The sequence below is a fragment of the Pseudopipra pipra genome, chromosome 2 (assembly GCF_036250125.1).
Source record: "Pseudopipra pipra isolate bDixPip1 chromosome 2, bDixPip1.hap1, whole genome shotgun sequence".
In the NCBI taxonomy this organism is placed as follows: domain Eukaryota; kingdom Metazoa; phylum Chordata; class Aves; order Passeriformes; family Pipridae; genus Pseudopipra; species Pseudopipra pipra.
Window position 1 is genome coordinate 115991089 of NC_087550.1, and position 12336 is coordinate 116003424.

At 44.1% G+C, this 12336-nt stretch overlaps 1 protein-coding gene across 3 annotated transcripts in view; it reads right to left on the reverse strand.

Annotated features, from left to right (window-relative positions):
- The window catches only part of IGSF5 (immunoglobulin superfamily member 5), a 28572-nt gene that overhangs the window by 11648 nt on the left and 4588 nt on the right, over positions 1 to 12336 (reverse strand). For all 3 annotated transcript variants that reach the window (XM_064647065.1, XM_064647064.1, XM_064647063.1), the window contains exons 3-6: positions 7580 to 7900; positions 6572 to 6880; positions 2441 to 2569; positions 1870 to 1894 (exon numbers count right to left, since the gene is read on the reverse strand). In XM_064647065.1, coding sequence (XP_064503135.1) covers positions 1870 to 1894; positions 2441 to 2569; positions 6572 to 6880; positions 7580 to 7900 — 784 coding nt within the window. The remainder of the gene's footprint in view (positions 1 to 1869; positions 1895 to 2440; positions 2570 to 6571; positions 6881 to 7579; positions 7901 to 12336) is intronic.

Consider the following 12336-nt stretch of genomic DNA (forward strand, 5'->3'; position numbering starts at 1 on the left):
GCAGGAATGGCTTTACTGGCCCACAGATTTTCAGGTGGGTGTTACTGATGCACACAAACCTGATGAACCAGCCACTGACTATTCTAGGGGATAAACATGTCAGATACCACCAAGAAACCTGTCCTGGTTGCTGGAAGACAAAAGCAATTGTTCAGGGCTACCACCCCCACATGTTACATGACACTGTACTGTGTATTTTATCTGATCCTTAGTTCCCAACAAACTCAGTGTCGTAGCCAAATAAAAAAGGAGCTAACCAAAAAAAAAAAAAAAAAGAAAAAAAAAAGTTTGGGAGGTATGGGAAGATATCCAGGCAAGTTAAAAATAAATGTGGGAAATAAAGAAATATATGTTTGGTCTCACCACTTCTTTGCTACTATAATGGAGCTTCCCAAATCTGGACAATCATCATTCCTTTTTACTGCAGGTAAAAAAAACCCAACCACTGGACCTACAAAATCTGTAAGTGATTGTTAATAATCCTGATTTCAGTGCCAATGTTTACACACTTTGTAAAACTTTGTAGAGTTTTTAATTCAGAGTCTCCAAGCCTGAGCTGAGCCTCAGAAAGCCCGAATTCATCCCAGTTTTCTCAGCTTCCAAAGTGCAAGCTGCACTTGGCAAAATGATCAAGTCAGCCCCACAAATTAAGAAATCCCATGGAAGTTTGCATGGCATAATAAGCATCATTTCCTTGGGAGAAAACAGTGGGTATCTCATTTCCTTATTTTGTTCCGTATCAATAAAGTGCTCTATAAACGGAAATCTGTCAACAGACCTTCACAAAATTTCCCCCCCAAGAGGCTGTAAATGAAACTGGATATTACTGACGTGCCAGGCAACGGGGGGTGAGGCTTTGGAAACTCATGAAGGGACAGGGAGTTAAAAGCCCCCACAAGTGTAGGCAGGGTATGAATTTACAGCGCTGCCTGGATATAAATAATAATATAAATAACATAAATAACCCCACTGCCACTGCTGTCACAGCCACACTGTGCCAATAAAAAGGATCTTAATGCTGATAGCCATCAGCTATTGATGGCTAAAATTGTCCTGCTCAGTGCAATAATGTACCAGCAGCTTTGTACCCAAGCATGTCTGGCAACAACCTGGTGATGGGTTGATGCTTTTCATTGGGGAATCTTTATTAATTTTTTATAGAATCATAGAATGGTTTGGGTCGGAAGGGACCTTAAAGATTATCCAGTTCCACTCCCTGCCATAGGCAGGGACACATTCCACTACCCCAGGTTGCTCCAAGCCCCTTCCAACCCGGCCTTGGATGAGGGATGAGGGGTCCACAACCTCTCAGCATAACCTGTGCCGGGGTCTCACCGCGCTCACAGCAAAGAATTATCTCCTAATATCTAACCTAAACCTACCCTCTAAACCCCTCTTTCGCCAGTTTATCCACCCTCAAAAGAGCCGGGCGGACGGTGCGATTTCCCTGCCCATCCATCCCAAGGAGCTCCTCCTCTCCCGTCCCCGGGCTGGCAGTGACATCCTGTGGCGGCGGCGGCAATCGCCCGCCGGGCTGTGCTGGCCAGCCCGGGGCACCCGGCGACCCTCCCCTGCCTTCCCTGGGGGCACAGCCGGCTCTTAGGAATTCGCTTTGCCCATCAGCTTTAGCGGGAGTGCCTCCTCAGTTTGTCGTCTCTGCGCCCGCCGAGTCAGAGATGCGGCGCCGGCGGGATTTTGGGGCGCTTTTTTCACTCAGGATTCGCAACCTGCTGCTGGTTTTTCGCCCCTAAAGCCGGTCCCCTTTCCTCTGGGATGCTGGGTGGCAGGGCACGGAAACTCCCACATCCCTCTTGCCACCCTGAAAGAGTCCAGTTAACAGGAAAAGTTCCCCCCCTTCATCTGACTCACCTGATTTCACTTTGATATGTAGATGCTGAGAAAGAAGAAGAAAAAGAAGGAATGTTTTTAAAATGCAAGAAACTAAAATATAAATTATAAGTTCTCTTAGAGCATTCCCTGTGTTCCAGCTACCACAGGAGCATCTCTCCCCCCTGCTTACAAAATTTACAGCCCTGTAGAGCAGCTTACACAGAAACTGGAATCAGGCACACAGCACTGAAGATATTCTTCAACAAAGATATTCTTCAACAAAGAACCTCAGCACAGGGACTGAAAGTCTTTGAAAGTTAATGTGTTCCCAAAAAACATGGCCCTCTTGTAGTTAATGTGAAGGGCTGACACTGATTGCTGTGGAGTCAATTTATGAGAGGAACAGGAAGGTGAAATTAAGGAGCATCTGAGGCCAATTTAAGGAGAATTTAAGGAGCATTTTAACCAGGCCGAGGTTAAGAGCAGGATCTGTCCGCTCTCACTTCTGCTTACAGGACTTTGCACAGCACCAGAGCTGACACAACTTGGGGGTTTATATCTGGTCAAAGATACTTTTTAATATAGAGACCAACTGTAAAGTTCCACTCACCTCTCCTCTTCAGGCAGCAGCGAACAACCACCACAATAATAGTGGTCAGAAGAACAATACCAAGGAATGAAAGCACAACTGCAAGTACAATAACCCAGGAGCTTCTGTTTTCTTCTCTGTAATAATTTTCTGTTAAATTAAATGGAGAAACATTGTCTTATCAGAGCCTCAAAACACCCTTTGCAGAATGTTTACCTTTTCTCTGAGATGCTTGTTGATTATTAACAAGGAGCCTGTGTTTTCCAAATGACAGACAAATGACAAATTTGTGGGTGCTGCCCAAGAATTTAAAATATTTCCAAATTCAAATTCTTTAGTGCAGTTGTAACTTTTCCCACCAAAATAGGTATTTTGGGTTGTAATTTATTTGAGTAAATTTTGATATGCTGAAACTGCTCTGAAAGCATCCACTTCTCCCCACAGACCACAGCAAGAGTTTTAGGTGACTACTACAGTTGGTGATTTCTAGTCTGGAGATATGATTTTCTAATCAGTTCTGCCTTGGGGTTTCTCTCAATAATTTCAACAAGTGTTTGTTTTCAGGACATGCTTGGTAGGGCATCTGTCACCCACTTAAAGAGCAGCAAAGAGCAAAACCTGAAGAGGTTTTTTTCTCTACCAGCATTATCCCAATTAACTTGTTCCTTTATCTTTGCTGGAATCTCCAGGGTTAAATGAGGTGATTTCAGGATAACTCAGTGTCTTGCTGGAATCTGTTGCTGTGACCAACCAGGGCTCCTGCATGTTTTAATAATACCTTGGAAAAATAGAATCAGAGAATGACAGGATGGTTTGGGTTGGAAGGGAACTTAAAGATCAAATTCCAACTCCCTGCCATGGGCAGAGACACCTCCCACTGTCCCAGGTTGCTCAGAGCCCCATCCAGCCTGGCCTTGGACACTCCCATATTTCTCAGATAGACTGATGAAGAAGGAAGATATGACAGTTCTGATTGTCACATCATCCTGCCCTTTGGTTTGACCACATATTCCAGAAGCACCTCTATCTGATTCATTTACCCTTTGGAAAGCAGCCCCAAAATAACTTTGACAGATCTTTAGCTTCCAATCCAAATTCCGGGTGTGAGGCACATCCAAACCTGGCACAGCCCAGTCCATTGCATGTGTTTATGGATGTGTTTTCCTCATTAGAGGTCCCAGTTAATGATTCCATGGCCACCCTTAGCTGACAGCCTCTGGAAAAGGTGCCACAGCAAGGAAGGTGACTGGGAGCTGCACAGAGTCAGGGCAATTCCATGTGGGAACAAGGTTTACCTATGGCAGGGAATAAACTAAATCCTTTCTATCTACTTATTTGCCTGGGTGTGTGTTTGGGGTCTGGAGGTTTCAGACTTCAAAAATACAAGACCAGAGCCTCCTACAAAGCTTTAACCTCTGCTAGGAGTCTGCACTCTCCAAAGCTCAGGTCATTATGATTAAGCAATTTTTTCCAGTCTTCTCTAATCCTAATGCTCAATCAGCATGTTTTGGATTTCTTCTGTTCGAAAAAACAAGCACTCAGGAACCCTGAAACCAGTAGTAAATCCTGTAGGGTGCCATCAGTTGTGATTAAAAATGGTGATAAACTTGTTAATAATGTTTTTATCTAGAAGTACTGCAACAAATACCTGCATTGTGTTATATTTTGCTCCATCAAGCATGCCATGAGGATGTCAAGATGATTAAAATACTAAAGACAGCCATTTATCTATAAGGAAAGCTACTCCTTGGTGTGAAGAGAGGAGCTAAACACACCTGCACTGCCCACACCTCCAGGTCTGCCAGCCCAAGGTTTTTCACTCCCTGGCACGTTCAGGTTTTGTGCCAGAGGATTTACAGAGCTGAAGATAGGACAGGGTGCAACACAAACGCTCCCAGCACTCCAGCATTTTAGTGTTTCCTCAGTCTGGGAGCATCCAGAAAGAAACTAGAGCTGAGACCAAGCAGGTGGGGATGGGAGCTGCCAGCTCAGCACAGAAGCAGGGGTGCAAGGGAGGGGCACTGAGGGATCAAACCCCTTTGAGCCCATCAGTAAATCCACACGAGGTTACATGGGGTGTTTAGTGTGGACAAAGCCACTGCCTCATTCCATAGGACCCATCCAGACCTCTGGCTCCTCCCAGAGCTGTCCAAATTTTTAGTTGGACAAAGTATCTGCAGAGAAGGGGATTTTCCCTCTCGCATGCGACCAAGGAGAAACGAGAGACTGGAAAAACCCACACGTGGCTTCCTGGACACTTTGGAGCTTCCTGGATAGCTTAAAAAATCAAAGGAATTCCAGGCTCGTGGAAGATTCTCCATCCTCACCTTCTGCAGGTTAAAGGCCACCTGAATTCAACACTGAGGCCAAGGAGAGCTTGGGCCCAGCTAAGGGACTGCCCTGGATCCCATTTCCCAGTAACAGCTCTGTGAATGCATCACCTGGGATAACTCTGTAGGAGTTCTCAAATTTGGGGCTCAGCCAAACACCCCTGTGAGCAAAGTAACTCTGGAGGAGGTGTGACTGACATAAAAATGCATCACCTTGTAGGGCAAGACTGACCTAGAGGTGCAGGAAGGTGGGACATTCCCATCCCAGGAGCTGTCTGGCTGTAGAAGGCTCAGATTTTTGGTATTTCTTGTATTGCTTGGGAGGAACACGGAGGAATTCAATTCCTCAGGCTTTTAAGGGAAGGGGGAAATTGTTATTACAGTAGTTTTTGGAAGGATTTCTTAGATGTCTGAAGTTTTCCCAGCAACAGGTAGCTTAGGCTGAGCCTGATACGAAAAGCTCTGAGATTTTAAGTGTGATATATATACACATTATATATATTTCTCTGTCAGAAATGCCATGCTTATATTTCATTCTAATCATTTAAAGGCTTCATATTCTCCTACCCTCACAAATTTTGAGTGGCTGCTGCTGCACAGTGATATTTCCAAAGAGAAATGAATGATGGTCCTACGGAGTCACTAATAATACACTAATAGAGCTCCATGACATCTGTTTTTCTGCTCTTCTGATTTACAGTGAGTAGCTATGGAAACTGAGGGTGGATCCCTCACTACTTCACAAATCAGTAGGCAGGGGAATTTATTAATTTCCTCAGGATGGCCCTGTTTTGCTCAGCCAGTAATTAAGATCAATGCAACTACAAAAATCCATATTAAGAATGGTAAAATGGCCTTTTCCGACTGTGTTTCTGAGCAAGCTCTCCTGAAAAAAGGTAATGCTGATAATGACTCACACTGAAAACGAAAGGCACAGTTACTCAATCTCCTCAGGTGTTTATGTGTCAAAATGTCTCCACCAGACCCCTCGTGGATCCACTCTAAGGATGTCTCTGCATGTGCCACGTTCACCCATTGCAGAAGAAGCAGCAGTTCACCAAGAGAAGCTGTCAGCATGATTGTAACCTCAGCAAAAATCTTTAGAGTTATCAAAGGTCTTGCTAAGAGTTCTTGAGAGATTTGCATGACATCCAGCCTTAAACCTCCTTCAGTAAAAGCCAATATAAAGCAACTTAATGCACTGTCCAAAAAATTCCACATGTGTTGCTGCAGGACATTTTTTACCTTTCTCTAAAATTTAGAAGAGGGCATGCCAGGAAGAGGAAAACAGGTCTAATGGCTCTTTGATCTAAGTAGTCTTTGGGATAATGTCCATGGATATTCCCCATCCCTGGAAGTGTTCAAGGCCAGGTTGGATGGGGCTCTGAGCAACCTGGGCTAGTGGAAGGTGTCCCTGCCCATGGCAGGGGGTTGGAATAAGAAAATCCATGGACACTGCTCCCGTGTTTTCCATTTGCACCTGAAGTGCAAGTACTGAATTATTTAAGATCTAAATTCATTAGATGTTTTCTTGGTCAAGGAGCAAAGTCTGGTTTTCCAGTGAATCCATAGGAATCAGTGGCAGAGGTACAGCTTTGTTTGCCTTGCTCAGTCCTGCACTGGGCTTTGTGGTTCATTAGACTTGTACCAGTGCGTTTTATCCTACCCATATATCAGATTTGGGCTACTGGGTCTTAATTCTGTCACCTCTGCACATCCCCTTTGCAAATAAAAGATCTTTTCAAAATGAAGCAAAGCAGAACAAAACACCCAGCTCTGAGTACAGGCAGTGCAGCACAGGCAATGTAGAACAAACACTTACCTGCAGTGGAGTTGTCAAAAATAAGGGTTACAGTTGCATTCTGAGGTTCAGGGAGTGCTTCTATGTCAGCTAAACAAGTCAGAACCTCAGTGGCTGTTGGAGTCACAGTCAGGATGCTCAGGACATTGTGGAGGCCATCAGATCCTTGACTTTGCTGGTTAACATAACTTGACTTATCAATGAGAGAGTCATTTGTCATCCAGGCAATGTCTGGAGCTGGAGCCCATCCTAAGGCTTCACAAACAATTTCAACTGTTGTGTTCTCTTTTACTGTCAAGGTGCTATTTTTGATGAATAAAGATCCATTAACTGTGGGAGGGAAAAGATGTTTTGTTCCTTCAGAATGTTTTGCTGCATTGCTTTCCTGCTGGTAGCTTCAAATCTTATCTTGCTACCCAGAAATAGCTATGCCTTGAGATATGAAGTGAAAAACGATCATTATTACCACAGATATACCACATTCATGGTAGAAACATGCAGATATTGCAACTGCATGGACGTATTGTTCATTATATCTAAAGAACAAGCCTCAGCTTTCAGTACCTTTCCAATAAAAAGCAGGAAATTGCACTTTTTAGCCATCTCGACTTAACTTCCAGCTGACAGACAACATAATGAAATAACAGTGTTTCTCTCTTAAGTTTTAAATATGCTCAGGTCGTATCAGGAAAGGTTTATGGGTGGGTGATGAGATGTTATCACTGCACCAAGCACCTCTTTGACAAACAGGTAGTGCCTGGTGGTTAAATCCTGCTTTCCTGGCTTATTCTTATTAAAGAATAAGAGATGTAACAGGAAGAAACAGGGGCAGTTATCACCTCTGTTACTGGTGGTCTGAATGTGACTCTCAAACCTGCTTTGGCAGTAAAATTAAGACGAGGGGGACAGGAGGCAAAGGGTGGGAAATGAGAACATGGACTCCTTCCCAGGGATAGTTTGAGCAATTCCTCAGAGGATTCCCTGGAGTGCAGTGTAATACAATACCTCTCTGTTGGTGGCCATACACACCTTGGACAGAGAGGAAGGCAAAGTTGTTCTCGCTGGGTTGCTGGATGCTGCACTCGATTCTCCCGGCGTCGCTCAGCTGGGTGTTGTGGATGATGAGCTCCGAGGTAAACTCATCACCGCTGGTGTAATTTTGGGAGGTGAAGCGGTCTGTGGTTTCCACGGATCCCTGGGAACTGAGGACAGTGAGGACAGGATTGCCATTGGACAGCCAGATGAGGATTTTCCATCCTGCAGACACGGTGCAGTTAAACCTGGCCTGGGAGCCAGCAAGGACTGTGGCATTAGCAGGGCCTTTTGTGATAGAGTAACAACAGCCAAGACCTGAAAGGAATTAAAAACCAGCCTGTAAACACATGTAAAACACCACCAAAGGTGGTTAGATAGTTTAAAAAAATCTTAACCAGCTCAGAGATGGAGATGTGCAATCTCATCTTTCAGCTCCAGTTTAGATTAAGTGGGTTTTTTTAAAGATGTATTTAATCTTTTGTCTCTCCTTCTCCCTCTCCAAAATCACCTTTCTCTCTTCAGTAACTCGCTGACCACCATTTTATGGAAAGAAGAGGTTGCACTTTTGAATAGGCAGATAAATGAGTTCTCTAGACTTTAAATAATGAAAGGGGTATGTAAGTGGTCCCCTTGCCATATCTTGGATTGTCACTGATTTTTTGGGGTTCCACATATATCCTTCTGTGCTCTTTCCTCTATTCCTCATGCAGGTATCACATGAATACTTACCCACCTTCTCAGGCTTCCTGTTAACCAGAGTTGCTGTAACTCACCAGTTTTAATCCCCTAAAAGGCAGTATGAGTTTTGGCCACTGCTTTTCAGACCTGAAAGCTCCTTTCTAAAGAAGGCATTTTGTTTTCCTTTCCTCCTCAGAGGGCCCAGGGCTTCCCACTGCCCTCAGAGGAGTGGAGGTGCAGCTGTTCCCCAGGCAGATGGAGGATTCCCTGGGTGGGGGAAGGCAGGAGCACCTGCTCCTGCTGAGCAGAAAGTGAGGGAAGGACGAAGGATGAAGGCTGACACCTTCTTTTTCAAAGCAGCAGCTGGGACTTCAGTCCCTGAAGTCCAACTTTGAGTCTCTCCAAGGATGGACCTTTCACAAGCTCCCTGCAGTCCTGCCAGGGAGCTCTATCTTTTCATCACTTCCTGGGAAACATTCCTGCTGAGGACACACCAGGGCTGCCAGTGGTGCCCTAATGATTCCATCTGTACTCAGCATAACAAAAGCAATTAGATATTATTGTCCATAGCAGTCTAATTAGAACCTCGTGCCTGCAAATTTGGCCTGAGAATAACTGCTCGATTATTTTCCAGGAGAAAGGAAGTCTGGGATGGTCATTCCTCCCCTTCCTAAGAGTATTCAGGACAATGAAGTGATTTTTAAAGGTTTTGCTCACCCCAGGTTTTGCATACTTTGGGTAGTTTATTCAGTAATGGATTAACTATAAATTATTGAAAAAAAACTATTTTTCATTCAGTAAATTAGTAGGGGGAGAACATGATGTATTGTTTCACACAACAGAGATGTTTGATAGTTGTATAAATGGAACCAGAGCCCAGTCTCAGGTATGACATTGCAACCAGCACCCTGGGCATGGGATCTGTAATCTCATTGCTCCAGTGTCCAGATAATTTTATAATTCCCAGCCCACATTTAACCCAGTCAAAGTACATCTCTATCTAACCAGTGTGTAACTAATCAGATTTGTGCCCAGAATTGTTCTTTAATACAAATAGCTCCTCTCTTTCCTCCCACCCACTGCATGTATTTACAGACCTCTTTTGTTTTGCAGGGTTGTACAAACCCAGCTCTCCCTGGTTCTTTGTATGGTTGACTCTGAGTTCTCTCAGGTTTACAAAAACCTTTCCAACATTTTTTCACCTTCCTGGCTTATGTCACCTCTGCCTTGCACCTCAGTCTCCAAAGGATATCTGTGGGTGAGCGACGAAACATTAAATGAAAAGCAAACTTTACCTAAACTGATAGTTGATAAAGGCAGATAAGATACAGTAAAACGTATTTCTGACCAACTTAAATGGTTCATTTTTTCCAGCAGCATTTATTCAAAGCTTCCTTCAGACTTGTAAAGCTGAACTGAAATATCTTAAGACATGAGACAGCTTGAAGGTGAACTCAGCAATCAAACCTGTGAAAACATTGCTTTGCAAACAGCCAACCCAACAAGATGCCTAAAAACCATTTCCTCTCTTTTCTGTTTGTCACTTCCTGAATTTTAGGAATTGGCCACATGCCAGTGGATGGAACCATTTACAGAGCTCTGGGTTTCCTAATGAACATGCACTGATGAAGTTCACTCCATTTGCCATGTAATGTGTCCCTCTTCCCTGATATTCAACATCCAATTGCCATGATTTATATTCATCACTTACATTACCAGGGTCGAGACACTCTCCTAAGCTCAAACAAGTCTTTGAATTCACTATTTTTCCTTGACTCATGTTGTAGCCAGACTTCCCAATACTGCTCCCTGCACCTCTATAATGTCTGTAACATATTGATGTGTTGAGTTTGTTCATTTTTTAGATTTTGTTTGAGGCCTCCCAGCTTGGAAGACTTCAGCTACCACGATGATAGACATAGACATGAACAAACCTCCTTTGAGGGAACACCAAAATGCATTTGGCTGCTCCTGAAACAGGAGCTGCAGCACTTACCCACCCTGCTCCTATGCAAACTGATCCCTGTGCATTTGGAATTCATTTCCATGCCTGTGCAACCACTTTGCTTTTTTAAAGGAGCCATGATTTGCTATGGCTCTGAATAAATGATGTGACTTTCAGGACAATGTTTCCTGTTAATTGATCATTTGCCATGAGATCATGTCTGTGAGTTCCATTATAGCCTCGAAATTTATCCCTAAACAGGAACAATCAGTGACCATTGGCTCTAAAAATACATGGTTAATAATGCTTTTGTTCTCTTCAGACATTCAGGACAGCATGGGCAGGTAGGTAGGAGTTATTCCTGCATATATATATATATATGTAATATAATTATTTTTTATCAGTCCATAGATGTTGTAGGATCTACATCTTCTTCCTCCAACCACGTCTGTTGGAGCAATAGATGGTCTTTCCCTGATTGCTGTCCACCAGGGAACAGGTCCATACCCCACATGGGGATCCTTTGGGAGGCAGAAGGACTGAGGAGCAGGACACAGCTCAGCCTTACCTCCATTTAGATCCCAGTAAAGCCCCAGCACGGCCAATAAAGGAGTTTCATGAGCCTTCTCCACCTGCCCCCTAAACATTTTCTGTGATTTTACCTTTGCCTCTTTATCTTCTTGCTTTTATTGTTTATCCTGCAATAGCACGTGGAGCCCTGAGCCAACAGTGTGTTCCACTGTCCAGCCCACACACAAACACTGATAAAGTACCTTGTGGGAGGTCAGAGAGGACATTCATGACAGAAATGGGGTCTAAACTTGGTTCCCAGTGCCTCCAGCCAGGGCTGTGAGTCCTTTTGCTGGACCTTGCTTCTTGCACCAAGGAGAACATTTTAGTGCTGGTTTCATTTACATCCAGCTTTAAAAACGCCTTGCAGATGGTTGCTTTTAAACAAATTAGGGCCTCAGGCTTGATTTTCACTGCACTTTACAGCAATTACACGTTCAGCTCCTCACAGCTGTTTCAGCATCTGCTTCCCCACACACAACCAGCGAGACATCCCACCCAGGCAAACAGCACCCCCGCAGCAGGGGAATGTCAGACTGTCTCCATGATTATCCCAGGCTTTTGAAGAACAAAGCTGAGTGAGGACACCTTCTCTGAGGCACAGCACTAATTGTGTGCAGAGCAGTGGTGAGAATCTGCTTAGATGAAGTACTCATGGGGTCCCAGTTGCTCAGCCCTTCCCGACAGCACACGGGGTAAACACCGGCCCCTTTATGAGCTGTTTGTTCCCTCATCTGTCACACAAATTCACTGGCACATCACTGCAGGTTTTGAGGAAATGAAAATGCATCTTGTTCCCTCATTTGCCAAAGAACAGCCCTTGCCCTTCATCAACAGTGTTTTCTCTTCCACGCTTGAAGTGCCTCCAAAGGACCCCTTTCTCATGCTGAAGTTTTCAACAACAAGGGCATTGAGATGTGCCACCTTCTCCTCCTTCCCTCCTCTCCTGTGCCCACTCTGTCTTCCCTCTTTTGTAAGTGACCTATTTGGATGCAGCACAGTGAAGGACAGGATGGGCTTATCCTTTTGCCAGAATGATTCCCTTTTTTTTTTCAGCCTCATTATCGTATTTCAAAATAATCTCCCCCTTTATACCCATACTGCCCTTCCACAAACGCTGCCTTTTATCCTTCAGTTTTTGTGTCCAGTTTCTCTCTTCCTCCCTTCCCTCACTGCTGTTTCTGTTTGAATTTCTACATTTTTTTCCTTCTAGAGAGTTTCAAATTCCTTTTCCTCTTCACTTTTTCTTTAGTCTCTTCCTCCCCCCCACATGCCTCCCCTGCCTCACTGCTGGCCCACTGCTCCAGCAACAGCTCTGTTAAATAAAATAAATAACTAAATAAATAAACAGCTCAGGTTTATTCCAAAACCCAACAGCCCTGCAGCTGAGCTTTTTGAAAACCAAAGTAGGTTAGAGCTTGTCAAAGCCTGCAGAGAAGGACCAGCTTGTTCACTTATGTTAACAAGATTTTTAAATGCTTACAGGATGTTTCTGTCAAGTAATACCAGACTACTGATACTCAGCAACACAGCTTTCCACCCACCTGCACCCAAACCT